General features: G+C 42.8%; 1 protein-coding gene across 1 annotated transcript in view; it reads left to right on the forward strand.

Moving 5' to 3' along the window:
• Positions 1 to 4,601: 4,601 nt before the first annotated feature.
• adgrv1 (adhesion G protein-coupled receptor V1) overlaps positions 4,602 to 25,875 on the forward strand; it is a gene marked incomplete at its 5' end in the record, with an annotated part of 98,105 nt that continues 76,831 nt past the window's right edge. Inside the window, 27 exons of the mRNA XM_079270996.1 lie at positions 4,602 to 4,787; positions 5,596 to 5,745; positions 8,008 to 8,103; positions 9,173 to 9,277; positions 9,620 to 9,733; positions 10,004 to 10,234; positions 10,433 to 10,770; positions 10,922 to 11,192; positions 12,614 to 12,940; positions 13,507 to 13,683; positions 14,108 to 14,331; positions 15,439 to 15,565; positions 15,729 to 15,914; positions 16,160 to 16,340; positions 16,780 to 16,943; positions 17,033 to 17,156; positions 17,254 to 17,514; positions 17,901 to 18,027; positions 18,199 to 18,422; positions 18,969 to 19,703; positions 21,682 to 22,055; positions 22,778 to 22,957; positions 23,555 to 23,735; positions 24,018 to 24,211; positions 24,346 to 24,475; positions 24,816 to 24,896; positions 25,668 to 25,807. Of these exons, the coding sequence (XP_079127122.1) occupies positions 4,602 to 4,787; positions 5,596 to 5,745; positions 8,008 to 8,103; positions 9,173 to 9,277; positions 9,620 to 9,733; positions 10,004 to 10,234; positions 10,433 to 10,770; positions 10,922 to 11,192; positions 12,614 to 12,940; positions 13,507 to 13,683; positions 14,108 to 14,331; positions 15,439 to 15,565; positions 15,729 to 15,914; positions 16,160 to 16,340; positions 16,780 to 16,943; positions 17,033 to 17,156; positions 17,254 to 17,514; positions 17,901 to 18,027; positions 18,199 to 18,422; positions 18,969 to 19,703; positions 21,682 to 22,055; positions 22,778 to 22,957; positions 23,555 to 23,735; positions 24,018 to 24,211; positions 24,346 to 24,475; positions 24,816 to 24,896; positions 25,668 to 25,807 (5,628 nt within the window). The remainder of the gene's footprint in view (positions 4,788 to 5,595; positions 5,746 to 8,007; positions 8,104 to 9,172; positions 9,278 to 9,619; positions 9,734 to 10,003; positions 10,235 to 10,432; positions 10,771 to 10,921; positions 11,193 to 12,613; positions 12,941 to 13,506; positions 13,684 to 14,107; positions 14,332 to 15,438; positions 15,566 to 15,728; positions 15,915 to 16,159; positions 16,341 to 16,779; positions 16,944 to 17,032; positions 17,157 to 17,253; positions 17,515 to 17,900; positions 18,028 to 18,198; positions 18,423 to 18,968; positions 19,704 to 21,681; positions 22,056 to 22,777; positions 22,958 to 23,554; positions 23,736 to 24,017; positions 24,212 to 24,345; positions 24,476 to 24,815; positions 24,897 to 25,667; positions 25,808 to 25,875) is intronic.

Below are 25,875 nucleotides of genomic sequence, written 5' to 3' on the forward strand. Positions count from 1 at the left end.
TGTATGTTTTAGCTCTACTCGCTTATTAAGTTTCTTAATTTCTTCCCCCCAAATTCTCTGTATGGCGAGAACATTCACGAATCTAAAAATACTAGAGGGAGAAACTACATGTGAAGTGCAATTATGGGCTCGTATGAGTTGACCGGGTATGGCAGCCGCGGCTTCGCCGGGCTGAGCACGGACGGTGGGTGGTTTCTGTGGTATAGGGCCCGAGACACATTGTCCTGGTGGCATCGCTTAGCGTGAAGTGGAGCTGAAACAGAAAACAATCCAATAAACAGAGCAGAGGAGGCACCATAGTTATAAATACAAACTGAACTAATACAACAGCCTTTCTATGAAAAGAGACAGCATTCTGGTTGTATGCATTAAATAACACAATAGCATTTTCTTATTTCATTTTAGTTGATTAGATTTGCTCTGTTTCCTTTTGTGTTTAAGGTATCAATGGCTTTAATAAACACTTTTTGGAAAGATATTTTGAGCAAACTCTGCTGCTGCCTGCTCATATTAGGCATTTTTCACATTTCGTCTGACTTCTGAATAATAACCAGGCCATCTGACCACAAGGCACTTTCATTTTCAACTGTTTGTATTCGCGAAGAATTGGCTAAGCAGTCCCAGCATACATTGTATATAAAAATAAATTGATAAAGGTGAATCCCCTCTTTCTGCAGCTTTTCTACCAGACCATCTGCCTCTGTGTTGCTGTTTACTCATCTGGTTATCTCAGTCAGTATCAAGCGCACTGTATGTTTTCGTGGTTACGTTTTAGTGCGAATTTGTCCTGAAGAGACACACAAACGTTCCAGGAACCCCGTTATATTAGCTGATGTTAATGACAGAGCAGTTTCTTTTTGTGGCCAGACTGACTCCAGATCACCGACCAGAGCTGTAAGATTGATGAATGAGATCCCACTGAAGGCCTCCCAGTGTCAGACAACTGGAGATCACTTTCTGTGTGTGTGTGTGTGTGTGTGTGTGTGTGTGTATATATGCGGGTGGTTGTGATTAACTGCCAGATATAACCACTAGCTCTTCACCAAGGGCGTCTCAGGACCAGGGAAGCTTCAGGGCAAGGATGCCTCATGGGAAAGCCCTTGATTAAAACTCTACAGACTGTTGTCCAACACACCCTCTATACCAAAAAGGAAGTAAGAGTATTGCTTTGCCCTTTTAAAGCTTCTAATACAGAGTATTCTCAGTGAAATAGCAAAGGATAAAAGCAAAGTCCTTGGCTGTGATTATACAGTAGAGGCTGGTACTTTACCTCGAGAAGCTTCCAGAGCGCTAAAGTGGCATTCTGTATTTAATGAGACAAAAATGGAGGCATATTTTTTAGTTAACAAGGAGAAATTTAAATGTAAAACATGACTGCCTGTGACAGCTCGCATGATTACGTACTTATGTCAACAGCCCGGTTACCTGACTAACCACAGACGGCACAGGGCATGTGCTATGCAGTGAATCCTGCAGTGTCACACTTACTACCATCCTCTGACTGTTAAGTCTTGGGCTTGCAGTGAATAATTGATGCTCAAGATTGCGACACATAGACCACTGTCAGGAGAAACCCGAGAGGCATCAGCGCCGCACACTGACCCCAGGAGCAGCCCTGCAACCAGACACCTCCTCGGCACCTCTGACAGGGATATCCAATAGATCAGTGAGTGAGTATATATATATGTGTGTGTGTGTGTGTGTGTCTGGGAGTTATCCAAAGTTTTGTTTTTTGTCAACCAGGCTCCTTACGCTGATAGGCTGCTCGAAGAAGGGCTGGCAGGTGACCAGCGCTGACCGGCACTCATGTTATCACTGTTGACTGGTCATGGTGCTTATCATGTTTGAGCCTGTCGGGAAGGCTGTGTGGTGATAAGCTTTCCATCACAGAGATACAGCAAAAGAGGTTAAAATCATTGATTGTGTGACGGAGAGAGGTCAGAGGATAGAGAGGAGCGAGTGATTGGAAGCGGATACCGAAGGGGTACTCTACATGAAGTATACATGCGATTTTGTGTACATTTACATGTATTTTTGTGTTGCCTATACATGTTATTCCCTTTGCTTCGATCTGACCTGAAACGAGTGGAATTAGTGGCACTCCTGTTTTAGCTCAATGCCCAGTGCTGAGATACTTTTCTGGCAAGCACAAAGGCTGCTTGTGCAAGAGAAAAAAACTCTGCATATTGAAAAGAAGAAAGAAGTTTGCTGGAAGTTATATTTACTGGACAAAAATTGTTACGGTGAAAGCAGGTTCAAGGTTGAGGTCTATGAAGATAATAACTGACTGAGGTTAGAGTCACAGAATAAGTCAATAAAAGTCATTTTGGATATTCAGAAAGTGAAGTCTCTTTGTGTTGTTGTATGTGGCTTATTAGAGCGCCATGTCCTAGAGTCCTGGCCCCAGTCATCAATTTCTGTTTGTTTGGCCCACAATATTTGTGATGGACAGGGTGCTTTCATGCATTTCAGAACTCTCCAGTGTCCTGGCCCATCAAGCAGCTGTCTATCTTGCATTTTGGTTGCATATGCCGACTGTGCCAGCTCTGGCGGACGCATCCATGTATGCAAACGTGTGTGTGTGTGCGCGCATGCATGCAGCAGTGTCACTGTGGACCTCTCTACATGGACTCTTACTCCCAGCCTTATCAATGTCAGAGATCTGTGCCAGGCACTGCATGCCACCTTTTGCTTTGACAGACAGATCATTGGTCCGCCTGTAACCCCCGGGGTCAGGGTTGGCACAACGCATGATGCCAGCATAAAAACTGCCTTGCCGCGTATGAAACAGACCTGTGCCATCCACACAGCATCTGTTTTCTATTCGGCCCGTTGAAGGAAGTGCAGCATCAGTGGATACGAAAAGGACCACCCCTCACTTTTGGAATAGGAAGACGTTGTTGTTGTAGATGGTTGAATGCTTGCTGCCATCCATGGAGAAGATTGTGGTTGAAGCGATGTTTGTGGAGGTGAGGTTTTGAGGCTCAAAGATTTACTTCGGAAATAGTGCGTGGAAAGTCAGACCTTTTATTGTGAACAATTAAAACAGACATGACATAGAGAGACTGAGATTCAATTTAAAGAAAATGAATTCTGTGTGATAAAAACAATATGCTGCGGTCAATTCGATTTTTCCAAAACAGACATGCTGTGCCTTTACTGTCCAGTATGACTCAATTAGGAAGGCAAGTCACTAGCAGGTGTCCAGATGCTAGTAAATAGCACCTACCCTCCACCTATGCGATTACCCATAAGAGTATAGCCTTGACTAGTGTGGACTAACACTGTAAGGCAGTTCCAGTGAGATGATACAAGAGAGAGGGTTAATAGCTTTTCTCTCAAGCTCTCAGTCAGTGGTGCAGGAAGTTCCCAACCCCAGGAGAGAGAGCAGGGCGAATAACAGGATTTATTCTCTTTGTCCAGCGACACACTCACCTCTCGTCCCCCTTAGCCTCGCCCTATGTCCCCCACTGTCCAGCCCCACCAGCTCTAAATCCTTTTTTGATGGATTTTCCAGCAATCTCTCCAGTGCTGGCGCCATGCACACACACACACACACACACACACACACACACACACACACACACACACACACACACACACGCACACACACACACTCACACACTCACATCACATCGGCATTAATTGTTTCTGACTGTAGCTGTCAACCAACAACTTTTAAAGCTGTTTCTTGTTCTCCTGGCTGACAAACTGATTGATGGATGGCTGCTATTTAAACACCCACCACTACCGAGAATAACTCAAATTGATATAACAGGAACGGAACATGTGAAAAATGGGATATTTTCAATGTCCAACTTTCCTAAATGATTTTTGCTTTCGAAAAAAGAACCAAACAACATGACTTCATTCACCATAGCTGCTGATGTTCTTTTTCAAGAGGCAGCAGGAAGAGGACAGACAGGACAGAGGGGCTGCAATTTAGCGGGCCCCGCCCCATTTGTCATGCGGTGCTGTTTTGTTGCGTTAACCATGACAACTGTCTCCGTCTTCTTCATCCAGCTTTCGGATTATTCTGGGTGAGAGAGCTGAGGGAAAGCAGACGAGACGAGAGGAGAAGTGGAGGGAATAGGGGTGTAGAAGAGAAGGGAGGATGATTGGAGGGAGCGAAGGAGCAGAAATGATGATTAGAGAGAGAGAAGAGAGTGTTCACAGAGCAGAATTGAATGGGAGGCTGTCTGAACTACTAACACATGGCATGCCATTACATTAATGTGGTCAAGAAGAATAAACTCAACAACAGCCAGGCCATCTGAACATCTGAACACTCGATAACTGCTCGTATATCATATTCATTGAATCTTTTATTATCTATGACTATATATTTTAGATGTGTAAGGGGTGAAGAGTAGGTGTGAAGCTGTTCTTATATTTTGAGCAGTATTATGGAGACGAACATGTCACTAAATCTGTGTATTTATGGCACTGATTGAATTAAAAATAAACTCTCTGTAGCTTTCCAAATTTGTAAATATCCTCTTATTTGCCTCTGCTTTTTTTCAACACATGCATTTTGTCAATCTTTACTGCATTTGTTTTTTTTAAAGATTTCCTTCATGTGTTTCCCCCTTTTCATAGGAATGCTCCCTGTCCTCCTGCTAGCTGGGTTGATTCTGGCTCTGTCCATCCCTGGCTCTACGTCTGACTCAGCCACACTGCGGTTCCTGGGGCAGACTGACTTTGTCGTCAACGAGAGCAACACAGCTGTGATCCGGCTGGTTGTGGAGAGAGTGGGAGACCCGGTGAATGTGACGGCTTTGGTTCTGGTAGGACCCGGGACAAATTTTTCATTGATGGCTCATTGTGTATCCACACTCATCAGTCTGTCAAGTCATCTATTCAGTCTGCATCGAAGCATCTTACTGTATTGCTGAGCTGTCACCTTTATGTCTAGTGAAGGAGATAATTAATGACCTTTTTGTCTCTGGCAGACAGAAACCAGTGAGCACACCCAGTGTGAAAGCAGAAACTTTTTTTTTTTAAGCCACAGAGTGGATTTTCGCTTTACATCCTCCTTGTGGGGGCTTTGTCAGCTGCTCACAGTTGGTGTCTGATAAGAAGAGCTGGACGGTGCCGTGTGGTTGGGGGGTTTCCTATGCTTCTTGATATTTCTGAGTTGCCGTATGAATATCAGTATTAATATGTGTAATATCAGGCTAACATCCAGGAAACTCATGGGCAGAAGACAGAAGTGCAACTCAAAGTCAAGCAGATAAAGGAACCAGTAGAAGGGAAGGAGAGAGAGAGAGGGACACATTTCTTCTTTCTGCTGTTGGGAAGAGCTGAAACAGGCAAACAACATCAAGCCTGGGTCATTCTATTGTCTCAGGTGTTTAAGGCACAAACCATGTACCTGCAGCATCCTGGGTTCAAACCCATCTCTGATCTTTGGTGTTATGCTGTCTCCATCTCTCTTGTGCCTCTCCTGTTTTTCTCCATTTCACAATTTTAAAATCAATTCAAAAAGTATTTCAAACAAAGAAACAATAAAAAATGAAAACACACAAAGAAGCCTGAATGTTACTTGAGTTAAATGGCAAGTGATACAATTGAATGTTTGCTTGTTTCACCCAGCTAGAGGGAGTCAACACAGGGGACTTTGAATCCATTAATGCTGCAGTCCTCCTGCTGTCCACTGAGTCCAATAAGACCATCTTCATTGCTGTGAAAGATGACGACTTGCCTGAAGCCGATGAGACATTTACCTTCAACCTTACCCTACAGGTACATGCCCATTGTCTGTGTGTGCTTACTTTTTTTTTCGATGTCTCTTTTCTGGATTGCTGATGACTCCCTCTCCTCTTCCTCCCACACTCCCTTCTCTCTTCTCTCTGGAGCTCCAAGCTTTCTGTCCACAAAGTCCCACTGTTCTAAGTCTGCCCCTGACTAAACCCTAAACTAAATCCTAAACCCTGACCCCATCTACTAAGCAATAGAGAGAGGGGGCGACAGCCAGTGCAAGCCTGGGAGGCTCTGAGCTACATGGTCTTTGATGTGTGTGCTCTATACAGGACTTTTCCAGAGCTGCCTGGGTGGGGCCAAATGGTGTGTGTGCCTCTGAGGTTCCCCACTAAAAGACACCTTTATGAAAAGAAACTAACTTTGACAGCCAAAGCCCCACCACACAGTAGATAAAAGTGATTCACTCATTCGCTATCCCCATTGATTTCAATGGGCATGTCCGTTCCGAGGATTTCATTTCTGTATATGTTGTGTATTGTCAAAGGAATCATAGCCCGGGATGCCTTACACCTAGAGACTATCTCCATGGTTTCATGTAGCCTTTAGCTGTCAAGTATGATTGATGAGCTAGGGGGGCCTGGTCTTGCCGTCTTATTCCATGCTAAAAGACCTAAGACAAAGGTCAGTGTGAATTTCTTATTGTCAGCTATGCACATTTATAAAACGGCCACAAGTCTAAACAGCTGTCAGCAAGAGTGACTTTCTCCTCAACATTTTGAGAAGACGCTGCATTCTTGTGTCATCTAATTAAAATCCAGTCGCGCAAGCCCATATTTAGCCGTCTACCAGAGTGAAAGACCAGACGAGGTCTACTTAGCCCTTCTATTTACACTGCAGGGGAGACAAAGCGTTGGCCAAATGCTACCCTATCAGCTTTCTAAAGGACTGTCAGGAGGATGGATGTGCACTACAAGGGGTGTCATAGATCAAGCGCAAGTAATAAATAAAGGGTTGATCAGTGTACATTTATCTTTCTGACAAATCAATCTGTAAAATGAGTTTCAATGGAAAATATTTTACGAACTTTGTTAAAAGGGATTATGATAGAACAAAACCTATATAGATGTACAGCTGTATAGAAACTGTGTAGAATTGTTGTGGACCAGAGCAGGTGCAGCCTACCAGTGCTGTGCAGGAACAGAAGGTAGAACCACACAGTGGGTAGTACACAGTGGGTAGTAGCATGTAAGTAGCATGTTAGATTGGGGGACGCAGGGTTGATGTAGTGCTGCATACGTATAACAAAGCTGGCTTTTAAGCAACACATTTGTGTGCTCGAATCACTGTGTATTTGAGCACGGTTTTGTTGTCGGACACAGATGAATGTGCGCGTATGTGTGCGAGCTGCTCCCTGGCTCGGCCAGTGGCTTGGCTTTGTGAAGGCGTGAGGATTCTGTGTCTGTGAGTCGACCGCTACAAGAGCTCAGTGGCGGAAAGAAAGCTCTGTTACAGCTGGGAAAAGCCCTGTTTGAAGAGGGTGATGAATGCAAGAGGCCTAAGCACTTACTTGTTTTTCATTTTCTCCTTGGCCTGTGCTCACCTTAACAAGCGTACTTGCATGCTGTAGAGCTATCAGTTGGACTGTGTTTAGCTGAGAAATTGTTTTGGGAGCAAATTATGTTTCTGTTTATCATACCATGTCAAATCTCTCATAGCTGATCATTATCCACAATGCCTGCACATATACTAATTAGTTCGCACATTGCAAATGGATTTTGGAAGTTTTGTTGGAAGCCTGTGCACTCCAGCTCAGACATATTTGTGAAACCATTACTCAGCTCACTAATGGAAACCATGGAAAGTTACGCCAAATAATAAGGCTGTGGTCTTTCTCTTTAATCGTGCTCAGAAAGAGGAAAACCTTCCTTGCACGGTAATGGTTATTTTTGTTGAGTTTAAAACTCACAGTATAAGCCTACTAGAAGTTGCGGTGTGATTTTAAGCCCGGTGAGATCACTGTGAGTTTGTCAGGTCTTAGTGCCGAATCACAGAGCACAGCACAAGTCCTGAGGAGGCGTCCTGCCGTGAGCTGACCTGACAAAATCAACCAGGCTGCGACCACTACTTCCTGTCTTAGTGTCTTCTCATCAGGGCCTCTCAGTGGGAGTAGAGAAATTAAGTGAAGACAATAGATGAGTAGGGCGTTCTGTTTTTTCACATGAGCGCAAGTGTCAGGGGGAGGTTGAGATGTGTTCAGGTACATACTGGTTTTATCTAATCTTTTCAATCCTCCCTGCTTTCCAGAGCTCCTCTAATGGCGTGACACTGGGAACCCCAAATAAGGCAACCATCACAATCCTGTCCAATGACAATGCCTTTGGAATAGTTGGCTTCAACTCAGTAAGAAACCCCACATGTACATGTCATCCACATGTATCTAGTATTTGTTGACTCAGCTTTGTCTCACCCATTACTGTCCACCACTTATATATTCTAACTAACATTAATCCTTCACAAATGTATGGATCAGATTTATGCCTCAATATTGTGAAACGTTGCTGTTGCCACACCAACCGGCGCTTGCAACGCAAGGATCGGGGGGGGGGGGGGGAGTTATTTGGACCCACTCGCGTTGAGAGGGGTTCAATCGTGCTTGTATTGTGGTAGAAGTGATCATCTAGTGGTGGTGGGTTCCCAGAGGTAATTAAAACCACAACACTCACTTATCAGTGGAAGTTTATAGCGTTTCCATAGTTACTGTGGTTTTCCCCACCACCCCCAGACGGTCTCAGATGCTGCATAATGATTTGGCTTGCTTAGAATCAATAAAGGCCTGCTTGCCTTGGGAGATGTGTTTATGTTAGAGTACTCAATTAATTCCTGTATTGCATTTATTTGCTTTCTTAACTTCTCCATTTGCTTTCTCCGGAATTTCTTTGGTCATGGCAAATTGAAAATACAAATAAAATGGGATTTAACTTCCAAATTTTAAGACCAGGATAAGGACTTCCAAAAACAGTGAAATTGAATGTGATATTTACTCCATGTTGCCTTTGAATTTAGTTTTTATAGCTGCTTATACAGCTGCGATCACTTTGCTTCTGTGTCTCTTTCAACTAAACTTCACTATACTTTACGTTACGTTTGCATGACATTTTACCTGAAGTACTGCTGCCAAAGCTGTACACGCAGTAAAAGATGAATTCATTCAAACACATTGAGGTTAGAAATGATTTGTTCTCTATTATGTAATGATCAGTATCTATAGAAATTGCGAAGCAGTTCCAAAATTGAGAAGATTGTACATAAAACAAACTTACGCAACAAATACTTTGTGTTTTTGTTTGTTCTTGCAGCCTTTCAAATATGACATTTTGCTTTGTAATTGAGATTAATAAACTGTGTTGAAATTGATTAAATTGAACTGACTGTGTTTGTCTGTTTCACTGTCTGAACCTTTTCATCTCAGACTGAAGACATTGTAGTAGATGAACCAAGAGGAAGGAACCATTATGTGCCTTTCACCCTAACGAGAGAAAAGGGAACATATGGGACTGTGAAGGTAAACTTTGAGGTGAGAGGGCAATGAACCGTACATCAAACCAACAACCCTAAAACAATGAGCTTTATCGTATTTAAGAAGGACAGACAATGTTATAGATATGTTTATGACTTGAATATGATGTTGTTAGTTTATCCCACTGGCAAAACATCCACTTTTGAATCTTGTTAAAGAGTTTTGAGAATTTAGACCTAAATAGGAACATGTAATTCTTTCAATACATATAATTCCATGGTAGCAAACAGTCTTTACTCCATTATTTATATGCTTATTTGCGTAATGATAAATTAAAAGCCACATAGAGTACATGGGCATGTTGAAGGATAAACATCACTGTGACTTCTCCTGTTTTAGATCTCTGAAGGTCCCAACCCTGCCATTGAGGACCTCAGTCCAGACAGAGGGAACATCACCATTCCTGTGGGACAGGCTGTTGTACACTTTAGTATCCTCATCAAGGATGACCAGGTATTGAACAAACTCCTTATTTAAAGCTGATCACGATACCATGTCACATATATATGGATTTATAAAGGGATATGGATGAAGCTTGTGCCAATCACTCCATCCGTCCATTCATCATCATTTCAGACATTTTTATATATAATATACAAATTGCCTTGATGGGTTTGACATTTTTAAAGGTCACATTTTTGAAAGGGGCAAACGGGTTTTTTGAATCAGCTGCATACAATTTACAACTGTATGTGAATGTGTTTCCTTTTCTTTGTTGGCCAGATCCCAGAAGATGATGAGGTGTTTTCAGTCAGGCTAACGGCCGTGGCAGGTGGAGCCCTCATCAGGCCCAATGCCAGCAGTGTCCAGCTGAGAATCCGGCGTAATGACAGCCCACTGCGGTTCTCCCACTCTATCATGGCAGTACCGGAGTCCGCTGGAATCATTGCCCTCAATGTGACCCGTGGTCGGTTGACTGAGGACGGTCCACTCATCGGCTCTGTTGACACCGAGGTTCCTTTCTTTCAATCCAGTTATTTATTTACCTAGAATTAAGAATAGCGCACAAATACTTAAATTGTATACTGTACATACAGTATACCATGTACTATATATGTGTGTGTTCATATATATATACATACAGTATATTGATGCAGAAAAACCAAGCATAAGACAAATGTATATAAACCATCTGTACTATACTGTCTTTAGGTCTCTGTAGATTACATGGTGGTGAGCAGTGGAGGACAGGGCAGCGCCACACCAGCTGTGGATTTCCTCGACCTACAGTCAGTCAGGACAGTTATATTCCCTCCATTTGTCTACAAGACCAGCCTGTTGTTCCAAATCAGTGATGACATTGTGCCAGAAATTGCAGAATCCTTCCATCTGGTCTTGCTGGAGGAGACTATCAGAGGAGATGCTGTGCTGGTATCACCCAATGCTGTGCTGGTGACCATCGAGCCCAATGATAAGCCGAATGGTGTCCTGTCAATCAGCAGCAGTGCAGTCATTCAGCCAATAACCATCAACGAAGACCTGACACAGAGGTTGGATAACTTACAAATATTAATGAGTGTGTCTTAGTGTCATGACAAATGTACTGTCTGCCATTACATGGGTACAATATGCGTGTCATAATAAAAAGAAAAACATCCAAGAAGTTTGCATTCTTTAACTGTCCTCAATCGTTTCCCCCAGATTTGAAGGACTCGTTATTGTAAGAAATGGAGGCAGCTATGGTGCCGTGTCCGCGAACTGGTCCATCAGTAGAAACTCCAGTGACCGCTCCCCAGTGTCGGATGATTTAGGGCCAGCAGCGGGGACGGTGAGGTTTGCTGCCGGTCAGGTGACAGCTGTGATTCCCATCAACATTGTGGCAGATGATCTACCCGAAGAAGCAGAGGCTTTTGTTTTCGAGCTGCAAAACAATACTTTACCTGGAAATGCGGAGGTCGACGAACCAATGGAGGTCAGTTTGGAGGAGACCTTTGATTGGCTGATGATTATTGTTTAATATGTTGCTGTAAAGGGTTTGTATCAAAGAGAGAGAAGAGATTGAGAAGGCTGTACTTGTTAGGGATCATATCCTCCAGAGGTTGTGCATGTGTTATGCATGTGTGAGTGTTTGTGTGGGACCTACTGTAAGGCATAGTGGCAAACTTGGCACATTCTGCCAAAGTCGACCCCTTAGTGTGTCACTTTGCTCTGTGGGTGTTCCCTTAATAATGCGGCTGAATCAAAACAAAGCGGAAACAGCAGGCACACTTTGTGTGTGGTGTCTGTGTGTTCTTTTTTAGAAAGCGTGGGTGAAGTGGTGACAGGTTTTTTATAGCTTTCATCTTTGTCCAAGACTCTTGGCCATGTGTGAAAGCAGTGGGCAGATCTGAGTCTTATATTGAAGGCGTGAGGTGAGACGCGTAAAACCTCTGCTTTGGTCACATACAAACATCACCTCGGGTTGTGAAGTTATAGGGTGTTTTTGCCATCCGTGCAGAGACAGTAGGCTCCGCAGAAATTCCTTGAAAAATGACTAACAGCAGGACAAGTTAATCAACGTTAATTGTTTTTAATGTTAAGACATATCACAGACATTACACTGAGATGTAAATCGTCTATTGTGAGCATGCTAGGCAATGCATCAAACAAGTGTAGGTTTCAGGGAAATGAATGAGCCACAGTTGAAATGCTCATAAAAACTACTCTAGCAGTCTAAGCAGAGTTAATTAAAGAGGATGCCACTCTAAAGTTAGCTCAGGGCTCTTTTTTACTACTTTCAGTCTCACTTGTTTTCTTTCCTCTCCCTGTTCCTCACCTCTCCTTTCTTCTTCTTGTGACCCAATATGCAGTCTTAGTAACACAAAAACAGGATGCACAACAACATCCTCCAAAGTAATTGATGGTAAATGTGGGCTTCATTGCAATTATTCCCTCACACCCTAAAGATCAATCAGCTTCCTCCTCACTGCACAGGGGACAGACTGCACATGGCCCGGATAAGCAGTGCAATGCAACTGGCCCATCTTTCAAACTTCTGAAAACCCATTCTCTTCCAAGGCAAAGTATATAAGGCTAATTGTGCTAAATTTAAATATGAGCATATTATAATATGAATCATCATTAGATTCAACCTAAGCATTCATTTCATTGTGATTTTGGGGGGCAATTTGCAGACTAACAGGAACCTGTGAGGGACTATTTGAGGTAATACGTAGCAGTGTTACAGTTCATCAAAATACCTTTCCCAGTCCACAAAGAAGTTTTGTGTTTCCTACAAGATACGGAGAATGTGTTTTTGATCATTCCCTCGTCAGTCAAAATGTAAGATATTCCCATTCTCAGTCCTTTTGCTGATTTGTTAATTGTATCCTCTTCGTCTTATCTGCCCCCCAGATTGTGTTCTACATCCAGGACAGTGACAATGTCTATGGGCTTTTCCGTTTTGACCCAACAAAAGAGCAAAGCATCCAGAGCCAACCCGAGGGTCGTTTCCTGTCGCTAAATTTCCTGCGAGAAGGTGGCACACTGGGTGATGTGTCTCTGGCCCTCACCGCCCTCTACATTCCTGCAGGCCCTATAGACCCAGCACTGGCCGGTGACCAGGTTCTGAATGTTAGCAGGTTCGTTAAGGTGGTGTTTTCCCGTGAACGGATGATCCACGTCATACTACCAATCAGGAATGATGCCTTTCTGCAGAGTGGAGCTCATTTCTTAATACAGGTAACAAGGCTGGAAACAAAAGTACAGAGCAACACACACAGTTTGCGGCACACATGTGGATGAAACATAAGTGTTTTTACAACTTTCAAAAACACAGTTTTTTAAGTTATAATCCAGGCAACATTTTGGTAGCACGCCCCAAAATGTGCTATTTCTGTTTGCGTTAGCACTTGTGGCCAAATCCGTGCCATCCAGACTTTAAGTGCCTCATTTGCATGTGTGAACGGTTTGACACTGGCACTCAAATCTGGCATGTTGCTATGGGATTTTCCAAACTGTCCAAACTAACAACACCACCTAGCTCTTAAAGCAAGCAAAAAAAGTTAAAGAAAGGCCTCCTTCACATCCTTTAGAACCATAATCACGTCATACATTTTCAGTAAAACTTTAAATATAGGAGTGAATGGAGCACTGACAGGTCATTGAACACTTCTTTAAAAGCCACAGGACAGAAATAAATAGATGATGAAGAAAGAGTTACATATTTGATGAGTTAATTATTTTAGTGGCATATGCTACCTGTTTGAGCCTTCAATTAATTGTGCTGTTTCTTCTATTTCCCATAGTTGAACACACTGGAGCTGGTTGATATAAACCCCTCAATTCATTCAAACAGCCCAAGTTTTGGGGGACCTCTTAACCTGAACTTGACTGTCACCCCTGACATTGCTAATGGGGAAATTGGATTTACAAGCAACACCACGGTGGTGGTTTATGAACCAGAGGACAGCAACACCAGCACAGTAAGATATGACCCCGATTTTAGCAATGCAAATAGTATCAGTTCTGTGATGCTTGTCTCTATTGACTTTCAGTCGTTCACTATCACATAAAACAGCATTTAACTATAATATACCATGATGTGTTTTAACTTTACGCTGATTACATTCTACAGTTCAACTGTTAGAGATCTAAATTTGGATCAAAGTTGTAATGCAGTCTCTAAAGTGCTAAATGAAACACCGCTGTAAAAGCAAAAGAGATGTTTCCTGTTTTTGCCACTGTGACTCAGAGGAGTCTCTAATCACTGACTTCATAGCCACTATGCTGCTTGTCAGAAAACACCCTTTGTCCATGCCGACTCTAATCTATGATCAGAAAGTGATCTTCCTGTATGTGCATACAGTGTGTGTCGGTGGTTAATTCTATCGATGTTTGGTGCTGCAGGTAAGCCTTCCCCTGCGCCGTGATGGAACAGACGGTCAGGCTGAAGTTTTCTGGAGTCTTCAGCCAATTGGAGACAATATTGTCGCTATAACTGTTAAAGACTTGGAGCCTCTAAGTGGGTCGGTGGTCTTCCTCTCCGGGCAGAGTGATGCGTCCATCAACTTTACCATCATGGCTGACAATATCCCAGAAGTCAACGAGACCTTACTGCTTACGCTGGATAGGTAGGGTATTAAAATCCAGCAAAAGTTATCGTTAACCAACATAATAATTGTTTTTTTGTTAATTACCTCCCAGGCATATTAGACCCTTCTGTTCTGCCCATAAACACCACTGTAATACAATAACCTTTCAGTGTTTAGAAAGTGAAGATGATATGATGTAATGTCTTAGACCCATCTTATACAACGAACGAGTCCGGTGGAATTGGAAAGGCTGAGTGGGTGCTATCTCATCCCTCCTTTGGTTTGGTCGTTTGGTGTGTTTATGGCAGTGTTTTGGGGGTGGGTTCATCCGTTAGTCTATGTTCTGATGAGAATGGCAGCTTTCTCTTCCTCCCACTCCTCCATTGTAGGGTGGAGACTGCACGCTTTATAGTGTATTTTGGGTAAGTGTGGAGTGGAATGAACCTGGGCCTTTTGTGTGGCGTGAATCAAGACTTTGTTTTTCTGGAAAGGGTCTACTTCAGGATTTCTGGGGTCTTTGGTTGACCAGGGGATGAGGGGGACAGGGGTGGGGGGTGGATTCAGTGATGGTGTGAAAAAGGGGAACCCAAAGGAGAGTGGTTGTTTGGGGTAAATAGAGAATCTTCTTTATGTGTTTCGCTCTAATTTAACCAGGCTTGATTGTGTACCACTTTAAAGATGTCAGTGTTTGTATGCATGCAGTGCCTTGGCTGTGACCTTTTATTTGGAGTTGTTTATTCTGTCATGTCTTTGTCTCTAATTTACTCGTTATGTGATGCTTTCTTGGCTCCTATTTCTCTCAACATACACGTACATACCCCACCCCCTTGGAGCAATAAAGATGCAGGCATGCTCTTGATTGACATTGTTATTAAAAGTGGCCTAAACAGCAGAACTACAACATATGGAGTCAATAATGAATAAGCATCACACAATACAAGGAATGCATAACGAAGTTCAGATCAAAGTTGAGCTGTTTTCTCATTTGATATCACTTGATGTTTCCCAAGCTCAAAACACACCACAAAAGCAAAAGTCTAAGAAACTTCCATTTCAGAGTTTTCATCTACTGCACAAGGTGCAATGACTTTAGTGGTCACTTTCTGTTATGATCTAATACTGTTTATTTGTGCGTATGCGTTCTAGGAGTAATGTTGAGAATCAGATCCTGAAAGCTGGCTTCACCAGCAGAGAGATTGTCATCATGGAGAACGACGACCCTGGGGGAGTCTTTGAGTTCTCCTCATTCTCCAGAGGTCCATTGGTCATCAGTGTAAGTCTTGAAACTGCAACTTCAATTTTCTTTGAGTAATTCAAATATCTATCCAGCTAAAAAAAACAACAATCTGAACCGACTCTTACATTAAATCCACATATTGTTATTTTGTGTGTTTTCTCTTGTTATGGTCCCATCTGTAAACTTCAAACTGACCTAGGAGGGTGAGGCTGTGGAGCTGCATGTGGTCAGAGCCAAGGGACAGCTGCTGAAACAGCTGGTGCGATATGCTGTCATGCCTGTTGGCAACAGTGAATTCTATGGCGCCACTGGCATCCTGGAGTTCAAACCAGGAGAGAAAGAGGTGGTAGTGGCACTGTTTGCAAGGCCTGATGGGGTGCCTGAGGTAAGAACATGGTCAATTACATGCTGACATTTCAATTTTATGTATAATATAAAATTAATTGACTTCTAAATAAGGTATTCTCAGTCTTATAGTGGTCAACTTATGTTTAAGCTCGTAAAAAAAATCTAAAAAATAACTAGGCTTTATATCTGTATTTGCTACATGAAAACTGTGTGTGTGTGTGTGTGTGTGTGTGTGTGTGTGTGTGTGTGTGTGTGTTTTTGCACGCATGTGTGTTCATACAGCTGGACGAGACCTTCTCTGTGGTACTTAGTAGCCACAGCACTCCACCCAGTCGCCTAGGCAACTACAGGGAGGTCAACATCACAGTGCGGAAGAACGACGACCCCTTTGGGGTCATAGAGTTCATCCAATCAGGACTGACGGTGGCTATCAATGAGAGCAAAGGGGACGAGATGCACCGGGGTACTTAGTAGTCCTTCAGATAATAGCTTTTCCATGTCAAGTGGTTTCTCATTGAAAATTGACGTAATTGTAGTCAAACACAGAGTTTGTCTCCATGGGGGATGAGCTGGACTGTGATTAAAGTTTGTATTTTAAACGATCCATGAATTTTAGGCCCCACACAGTGACGATGCAGTCCAATATTCAATCTGGTCCTGAGAACAGGGAGAAGTAAAACTCTTCTCTCAGTCTTCAGTGAATGTATCACCAGTGTTTCCAGGCATAAATGGGAGCTGTACAACAAAAAACGTATTAAAAATACATTATTATTGTGTTCTATATAGCCTCGACCGCAGGTAGAATGTCAATGAGGAAAATCCATGCACAAGAGTTAATGACTTGAAGGGAAGTTTCAACATCTAAATGCATCATCTCTGTCTCATCATCTTTGTCCCTTCAGCGGTGTTCCCTGTAGTGAGGAACAGGGGTCATTTCGGAGAAGTTTCAGTTTCCTGGGTCGTGGAGCCAGCGCTGTCAGGAGACATCAGTCCCCTCCAGGGAAACATCACTTTCATGGAAGGGGAGTGTCTCAAAAACCTCACTGTCTTCTCCATACCTGATGAGGTAAAATTATAAAGTAAACTCAAAAATGCCTGTTGTCCAAATTTGAGTTACATTTCTTTGTATCAATTTGTATACATTTTTTATTTAAGATCCCAGAGGACATGGAGAATTTCACCATCACAGTGTTAAATGCTACAGGTGGTGCGAGACTGGGAAACATACTCAGTGCCAATTTACAGATAAATCTGAATGATGACCCCATTTACTTCTCTGGTAAGGATGCTGTTCAGATTACTGTTTATGAAGGATATATATATTGATATATTAAAGCCACAGTCATTGACTCCTCCACACCTTGGCCTCTCCTCAGACCCTGTGGTTGTGCGGCTTCAGGAAGGGGGCCTGGCCAACTTCACTGTTTTGAGGGCAGGGCGGGCGGACTTTGTAGCCACAGTGATGTACCGTGTGGACTACGGAGAGGCATCTCCAGGTGACCTCACCGTGCTGAGCAATGACACGTTGCTGGTGTATGATGTAGGTGAATGGATGAAGAACATCACTGTGGCTGTGGAAGATGACAACATACCTGAGACTGATGAGCCCTTTAACATTGTTCTCTACAATGCTACTGGTGAGTACATTGCCTCCTTTGAAACAAATGGTTAGCACAGGGGTGTACTGTATAATATAATTTACTATATACTATATTTACTGGGAATCAGTGCTTTGTCAGGTAATATAGTGGGTATCATATCATCGTATATGTTGGTCTATTGAGATAATGAAAACGGCATAATCTGCATCCCCTCCAAGGATTAAAACTTTCTTTCATAAAGGTTGTGTTAAGTCAATAATCCTCAGGTTAGAGGTCAATCAAGCACATTCTGGGACTTGAACACGCTTTACCTTTCCTGTTTAATTAGCAGCAGATTTGCATGCCTGTTACTCGTAGACCAGCAAGTTGAAGTATGTGCTTGTAGGTCCTGATCCAACCTAACAACATGAATGTGTACACAGGTGATGCCGTTGTGTATGGAGCGAACACAGCTACTGTGGTGATTGAGGCCAATGATGATGCCAATGGGATTTTCTCCCTCGAAGCAATAGAGAAACCTGTCGAAGAGGGCAAGACCAATCATTTTTAGTAAGAAACAGGCCTTCAATTCATGTTTCTTTTTTTCTGCAAAACATCTGGCTTCATGCTCGTATACACTTAATTTGAAGAATTAATTCAGATTGAAAGTATTTACTATGCATTGACAAAACCTTCTCCTGTATTTAATTACTGAAATAATTACTCTTTTCACTGTCCCAGTATCCTGCGTGCTAGGGGGCATTTTGGTAATGTTACAGTCTTCTGGCAGCTGTTTGCCAATGACTCAGTAACTCCTCTGGAGGAAAACCAGGAGTTTACCAACACATCTGGCTCCATCACCTTCGCTACAGGGGAAGAGACTAAGCCTATTGTCCTGGAGGCTATCTCAGATAAGCTTCCCGAATTCAATGAGTTCTTCTTCCTCAGGCTGGTTAATAGCTCAGGTAAATTCAAGAACAAGTGACATATTTGTCAGCTTTGAGAGATAAATTGAAAGACGCAGTGTGTAGGATTTGGTGACATCTAGCAGTAATGTGGCAGATCACAACCGACTGAAACTTCTGCTGTGTACCAAGCGTGTAAGAGAACTATAGTTGCCAACGCAAAAATGTGAAAACACAAATGGTCCTATCTAGAGCCAGTGTTTGGTTTGTCGCTCCATAGATACAAACGGGAACTCAGCAATTCTTATTTTCAGGTGATTATAAACTGAAGAAAACACACTTAATATGATATTCCACTTCTGCCAATAGATCCCCCTAAATGCTACACACACTGTTCCTTTAAGAGATGTGAATAATTGAATGAATTTATAAAAGCGTCAGCTGTTATAACATATAATTACTGTATTTGAGTTTAAACTTGACATGAAATTGAATTTGAGTCATCAGCTTCAAAATCGCAATGCTGATAATTGTAAGACAAAAAGGATTCATTTAATTATCATGTTGTCTTGAACCCTTCAGATCTTTTTCTATCATTTCTTTAAGGTGGTTATCCAGGGGAGGGTGGACGACTAGCCGAGACTTCTCTGACTGCCTCGATTCTCATCCCTTTCAATGACGACCCATTTGGTGTATTTGCCATCGCTGACAGCAACTTGGACCAAGAAATAGCTGAAGATGTACTCTCAGAGGATGATATGGCTGATGTCACTTCCTTCACCATCCTCCGACAGCAGGGTACTTTTGGTGATGTGCGGGTTGCCTGGGAGATTGTTTCTGGACGCTTCCCAGAGGGCCTTCCTCTGATGGATGACCTGCTCCTTCTAGCCTCCTTCCCAGACGAGGTTGAGCTCAGGCCTCATGCCAGGCGGCACCACTCGGCCACAGACACATGGTTTTTCTCCGGGCTTCCAGGAGCTTACGGGACTATCTCTCCTGAAGATGGGCCTGCTGCTGTTGGAAACTTCACCTTCTCTGCTTGGCTCGTGCCCGGACCGGACACTGACGGCTTCATAGTCTGCAAAGGAACCAGGAATGGGACCTTGTATTACGGAGTGAAGGTCCACACCAATGAGTCTCATGTCACGGTGCTGCTGTATTATACAGTGATAGGATCAAACAATTCCCAGGTGGCCTGGGCCACTGCTGAGAAATTTGTGGAGAATAATTCCTGGTTACATGTCATCATTACTGTTGATGATGGGATCATTGAGTTCTTCCTGGATGGGAACCCTATTCCTGGAGGACTGAAGAGCATCAAAGGAGAGGGCATCACTGACGGTGAGCTAATTTATCAGATAATTATCAAATTGAGCACACAGTGCCCGTCATATCCCTGTTTGTTGCGTTCAGCTTGTGTTTTTAGCTCCTATTTGTCTGCACAGTTTGTCTGTGTTTAGCATATGCTGTCATGATGTTTTTAAGCACGTTAGTTGTCTCCTGCTACTTTGAAAACTCCATATCAAATTATAATGCATTTATATGAAAAATGTTGCTCATTAGAATTTACACAAATGTTACCAGTTGGAATATGAAGCTGAGATGAAGTAACTCTTTTTAATTCGTTCAATGTCTAATAATCTTTTACATTTACAATCATAATGTCAAAATGTCAACTAAAGGCCAAAACCTATTCAGGCCAAATAATGACTGGCCAGCTTCCTTTCTCTTCCTGTAAGACAAGAGTTTTTGTTTACTGTAGTCTCAGCACCAGTCTCAGTGTCAAAGAGGAACAAATACCATGCTCATGGTCCTGTAATGATGATGTCTATGTCTGAGTTTAGGAATCTGCTTTGTGTGTGTGTGTGTGTGTGTGTGTGTGTGTGTGTGTGTGTGTGTGTGTGTGTGTGTGTGTGTGTGTGTGTGTGTGTGTGTGTGTGTGTGTGTGTGTGTGTGTGTGAGAGGGACTGTCTCGGAGAGGGTTTCAAACTTCTCTCTCATTGTTCCCCATATGGAATGAGAACAAGTCTGAACTTATTACAAACATAATGCAAAAACACTCTAACACACACTTGTGCACATTCACACACACCTCTCAGTCACTCCCTCATTGTTCAGGACTGCTGGAACTCTGCTATGCTTGAGTGACCACTTAGCCTCAGCACTGCTGTATATTGTTACTGCTAAAGGGAATCAGCCGGCATCTTCTTTTCTTTCAATGCTCTCTAATTAATGGAGACAATAGTCACAGTCTGTTCTGGACCCGAAGCTCGCAGAGGGGAAATATTCTGATGGTTCTGTGGCCAACTTCAATCACAGTAGATGTATACATTGTCATCAATCATGTCATGTCTTATTGTCTGCTACTATAGCTCAAGCCACAGAGGAATTGTTTTGTGTCAGGGCTTTATACTTGCTCACTGTGGCGGATTTCCTGCATTTGTCCCATTTTGTACAAGTACAGGAAGCGATAGGCACAAGAGGTGTAAGTATATAAATGAGTAATGAGAAAGAGTCGGATCGGGGCATTTGGTGGCCTTAATCAAGATTCTATTTGTGGTCCCAACACACTCCAACATACCAACCAAATTCTATTCCACCATTAACAATAATATAATTGTATGACCCTTGTTATTGTTATGTAAATCGGCCTCTGGGTCAAATAAAGTCTTATTAGTCAGGTGCTAATATCTCACCAGATCTCAAGTCAACTAAAATATTAGGTTTCAAAATCTCAGGTGTGAATTAAAAAAAGTGAAAATTGATAGATCAATAAAATAATGGAATGTACTAGGGTTATTCTATAAAACAAATGTGTCAATCTTAGCTTTTCAAAGCTTGCAATCAATACCAGAGATATAAGATATAACTATGTGACAAACACAGTTATTTTCCAAAAGTGAGAGTTTCAGGAATTAGGAACAATAAAATCTGTATTTTTTCAAACCATAAAAATGGGTACGGCTCTATAGCTACATTGAAACTTGTTCAACACACAATGTTCTTGTTTGACATGCAGACAACAATACAGGGAATGCATCCACAGTTATTAATGAATGGCAATTCATGATCTCTGTGGGTGTGAGTGTTGATGTTTGATGGCAGCTTGTGACCAAGCACCACATTAATCTATTGAATTTAAAAGACATTTCAGCATCATGTCTTTCATGTCATATCCTGTACAATGTGCTTGAGACAGTGATAGTGATTTGTATTACTTGTTTATCCAACCATTTATACAGCTTGAACATTAATTATTTTTGGGCATTTTTTCTATGAAATATAATGTACTGTTTTTTTCTGTGTCTTTTTACTCCAGGACCTGCCTCAGTGTTTATAGGGTCGGATCCAGAGGGCGAACAGCGATACACAGGCCTTCTCCAGGATGTTCGCTTGTACAGCACAAAGCTGAACCGCAGCCACATTCACGAGCTTCACACCCAGCCTGCTAAAACAGACCTGCGTAACATCTCAGGTTACCTGCGGTACTGGCAGGAGGAGAGGCAGAAGTCGTTTGTGGTGGAGGCCAGGGATGACAATGAGGAGGAGGGAGAGGAGGTTTTCTATCTGCAGTTGGTCGCAGTTCACGGTGGAGCACGCCTCCCTTTCCCCAGGCCTACTGCTACTCTGCGAGTCATGAAGAGTGACAATGCCAATGGGCTTTTTGGATTCACTGGTGCCTGCATTCCTGATGTAAGTGCACAATATTTAGTCAGTGGCATTTGGTGGACAATTCTTTGCTGCGTTGAGCATCTATAAGCACCTTGTGAACACTGCATTTACGACATTTTGTATGTAATGTAAATGTAAACCAGACTGGTCATCAAAGGAATTAATAATCCTTTGAATAAACTACAGTCTACGTGACCACTATTACAGTAGCATTTGTTAATATCATGACTCAGTTTTGGCTGTGCATGGAAACACGTGTAATGTAAACCGATTGGTTTGTAAGTCCCTGCCCTGTTGCATATTTCATCGGTCTCCATGCATGGCTGCAGGGAGAGCATGCTTTCAATTTTAAGTTGGGTTGGCTCTCATGTTGACCCCTCTCAGGTAGAGCGACAGCTGGTTGGGCTGCAGAAGGTCTGCCAGTCAGGGCATTCCTGTAGAAGTGGATAAGGAGTTCCAGCACTGGAGATGGGAGATCTAGTTCCTCGTTGCCATCAGCACAACAGGTGTCAGGGCCGGGGATGGCATTCCATCAGAACTAGGGGATCTTCTTTACATCCTTGATCCTTTGTAGATAAATACTGTAGATGTAGAGGCATGTGGGCTATCAGGTGCTTCCCGTCTAAATCAGATTATTACTGTGCTGGAATTATCTACATAGTTTGTAAGACTACCTCATTTAAGCATTCGGTATTCATTCAGTATGCGGTCCACAATTTTTATTCCGTTGTTTGTCCTTACAGACCACTGAGGAGGGCTCCACTGTCTCTTGTGTGATTGAGCGTATGCGGGGCTCTCTGGACCACGTTTACGTCAACTACAGCGTTACACAACTGGATAGCTTGGACAGTGAGACGCCAGCCCATCAAGATTTTGTTAATGCCACTGGAGCTGTGCTTTTCATGCCTGGACAGCGCTCTGAGGTGTGTGTTGTGTGTGTGTGTGAGAGTGCGAGTGACTCAACAGTTGGACCTGTATTAATGTGATCTTACACGAGCTGGGGAAAACCCCTCTGAGTTTGCACTATTGTTTATTTAGTTAATTTAATATTATTCTATTTCATTGTATCTATTGTGCATAACTCTGTTATTTTTAGAAGCTCTGTTATTTGTATTGCTTTACCTGTATCTATAAATGCTGCTGTAGCGGAAACAATCCCCTTGCGGGATTAATAAAGTAACTATCTATCTCTATCTATCCAGCGCAGACACTCAGTGGTTAAAAACAAGTGTGATGTCCCTTGTGTGCACTGTATTTACACATCAACGTACTAATTTCAAATAAATACTACATATATGTCCAGTTTAACAACAGGATTTTACGCTCTCACAAATGCAGATGTTTTAGACAACCAGCTCCATCTGGTGGTGTGTTTGTTTGGTAATTCAATCAGTTAACAGGTGTCAGTGGATCATCAAGCTTTTGCGTTGGCTACTGAAATATAGACTGAAATATAGACGTTTTCAAGGGTGCAGCCTGAACTAGAAAGTAAAACTAATTTATGGACATTTTTCTGTTAGGTATTGAACCTGTTGGTGTTGGATGATAACCTCCCAGAGCTGGCAGAATCCTTTCACATTACGTTGGTGTCAGCAGAGTCCGGTGATGGGAAGCGTGGCTCCACCCCCACCAGTGGTGCAAGCATTGACCCAAATAACTCTGCTAACACTGTCACTGTCACAGCTAGTGACCACCCCTATGGTATTCATTCACATGCCCAAAAAAACATTGCTGTTGTTGTTTCAATGTTTCAACTTTTAGCAATAAGTGTTGTGTATTTATAAGATTATGTTGTGACACGTGGCGTAAAAAATGACAATTTTCTCCCTCTCTTTCTCCCTCTCATGTGCATTATTCCTCCCCCGCTACCTCTGCCCTCCTACTTCCATCTCACCTCTTCCCTCCTTCTCATTATATTCTCCCCCCTGTCCTCTCTTCTAAACACAACTATAACGCACAAACACACACCCTTCCCTAATCCAGGCCTGCTGCAGTTTCAGCCCATCCCTCCAGGAGAGGGATTGATCCCTCCAGCGTTAGAACCTGCCCACATAGCTGTTAACGAGGAAGATGGACAGGTCCGTCTGCTAGTGGCCAGGGCCCAAGGCCTTTTGGGAAGGGTCATGGTTGGATACAGGACAACCCCATTCACAGCATCCAGCCCTGAAGACTACGAGGTTTGTTTCTACTGAGGTCTTTTATCTTACGGATGCATATACACGTCGATGATAGATGAACTAATAAGCAGATGGTGAGAGAATACATTTTGCCTGCTTCCCTGGTTACCTCTTTCTCTGTATTCCTCTGGCAGGACTCAGAGGGCATGCTGGACTTTCTTCCAGGGGAGAGGTTAAAGTTCATCACTGTGACCATCATAGACAATCCTGTCCCTGAGCTGGACAAGATCTTTAGAGTGGAGCTCTACAAAGCTGATGGAGGAGGTGAGGAATTTGATCCCACTATCATGACGAAACTGTTTTCATTAGTTTGAGTCACATGTTGCTCTATTTTGAGCCTTAGAACCTATTTCCACAGGTTTTTACAATGTTTTTTTCATTCTTTACCTATCTTAATTAGAACTGAACCGACCCTGTAATGCGTCCTTCTGTTTTGTGTGTTTTGTGTGCTGTGCGCCTGTGTGCTTCCCTCTACCCACCTACTTACGTGACTACCTACCGACCTTCCTTCCCATTTGCCCTTCGCTCTCTACTCCACTCTACTCCTCCGGTGTGATTCTAACCGTGTGTGACACTTGCTTGATCCTCGTGTGTGATCCATCAGTGGATCAGTTTCTGCGTAGTGAAGGAAGTGGTAGTGGGGAGAGTGACTCTGACTTCCTTCTTCCATCCTATCACCACCATGGTAAGTACACCCCTCCCTCTCTCCCCAAACTGCCTCTTGTCTCCATTCCTTCACACCCACATCATTTCTCGCTCCCTAAGTTGCATATCTCAAAGTTCTGTTGGGGATCAAGTGACATGCTGCTGCTGCTGCTGACAAGCAATATTTTGAACTGACACCTATTTTTGAATTATGACCATTTTATGTCTTTACAAATTACAAGTACTCTTGTCTTTGTTTCAGAATAATATTTTTTCCTGGTTGGATAGAATTGTAAAAAAAGATTTGGACTCTCTTCTGAAAGCTCAGTCTTGAGTGCATATACACGCATAGGTGTGTTTGTGTGTGTGTGTGTGCGCGTGTGTGTGTTAAATTGTGTGTGGTATTTACATTGTACTGTGACCCCTGTGAAAAGTACCCAAGGAGACAGGATGTGGGAAAAACAAATAGCATTTCACAGGCAGCAGGGGTAAGTGGTTGACATAATAGTCAGAGGCCCCAGTGTTTTACACTAAGATAGGCTGCTGTCCCCTATTCTGAAATATGACTGCCATTTCAGTCTGACTCTCTTGACCATAACATCACTTTATTTGGTGGTAAGAAGGTGTTTATTATTATTATTGGGCTATTTCTATTAAAATCACTGGCTTGTTGGATTAAAATATGATCATCACTTTACATTCCTTCCCATGGGGTTATTTTCATCGACTTCATACTGATACTCTTAAAAATGCAACCAGAGTGGCTCACTAAAAAAGCAACACATGGTTATATTTGGTATTTTGTGTGTAGCCAGCTTGGGAGCTGCGTTCCACATCACAGTGACCATCGCTGCTTCGGATGATGCCCATGGAGTGTTTCAGTTCAGTCCTGAATCCCTGTCTGTTAATGGGACAGAGCCTGAAGATGGACGCAGCTCTGTGGTCCTGCAGGTCAGTGTCATATTAGTCATGATTTATTTGTACTGCTCTCAGTCACGTTTTTTTTTAAATACAGTGTA

Source organism: Melanostigma gelatinosum, assembly GCF_949748355.1.
Source record: "Melanostigma gelatinosum genome assembly, chromosome: 6".
Lineage (NCBI taxonomy): Eukaryota > Metazoa > Chordata > Actinopteri > Perciformes > Zoarcidae > Melanostigma > Melanostigma gelatinosum.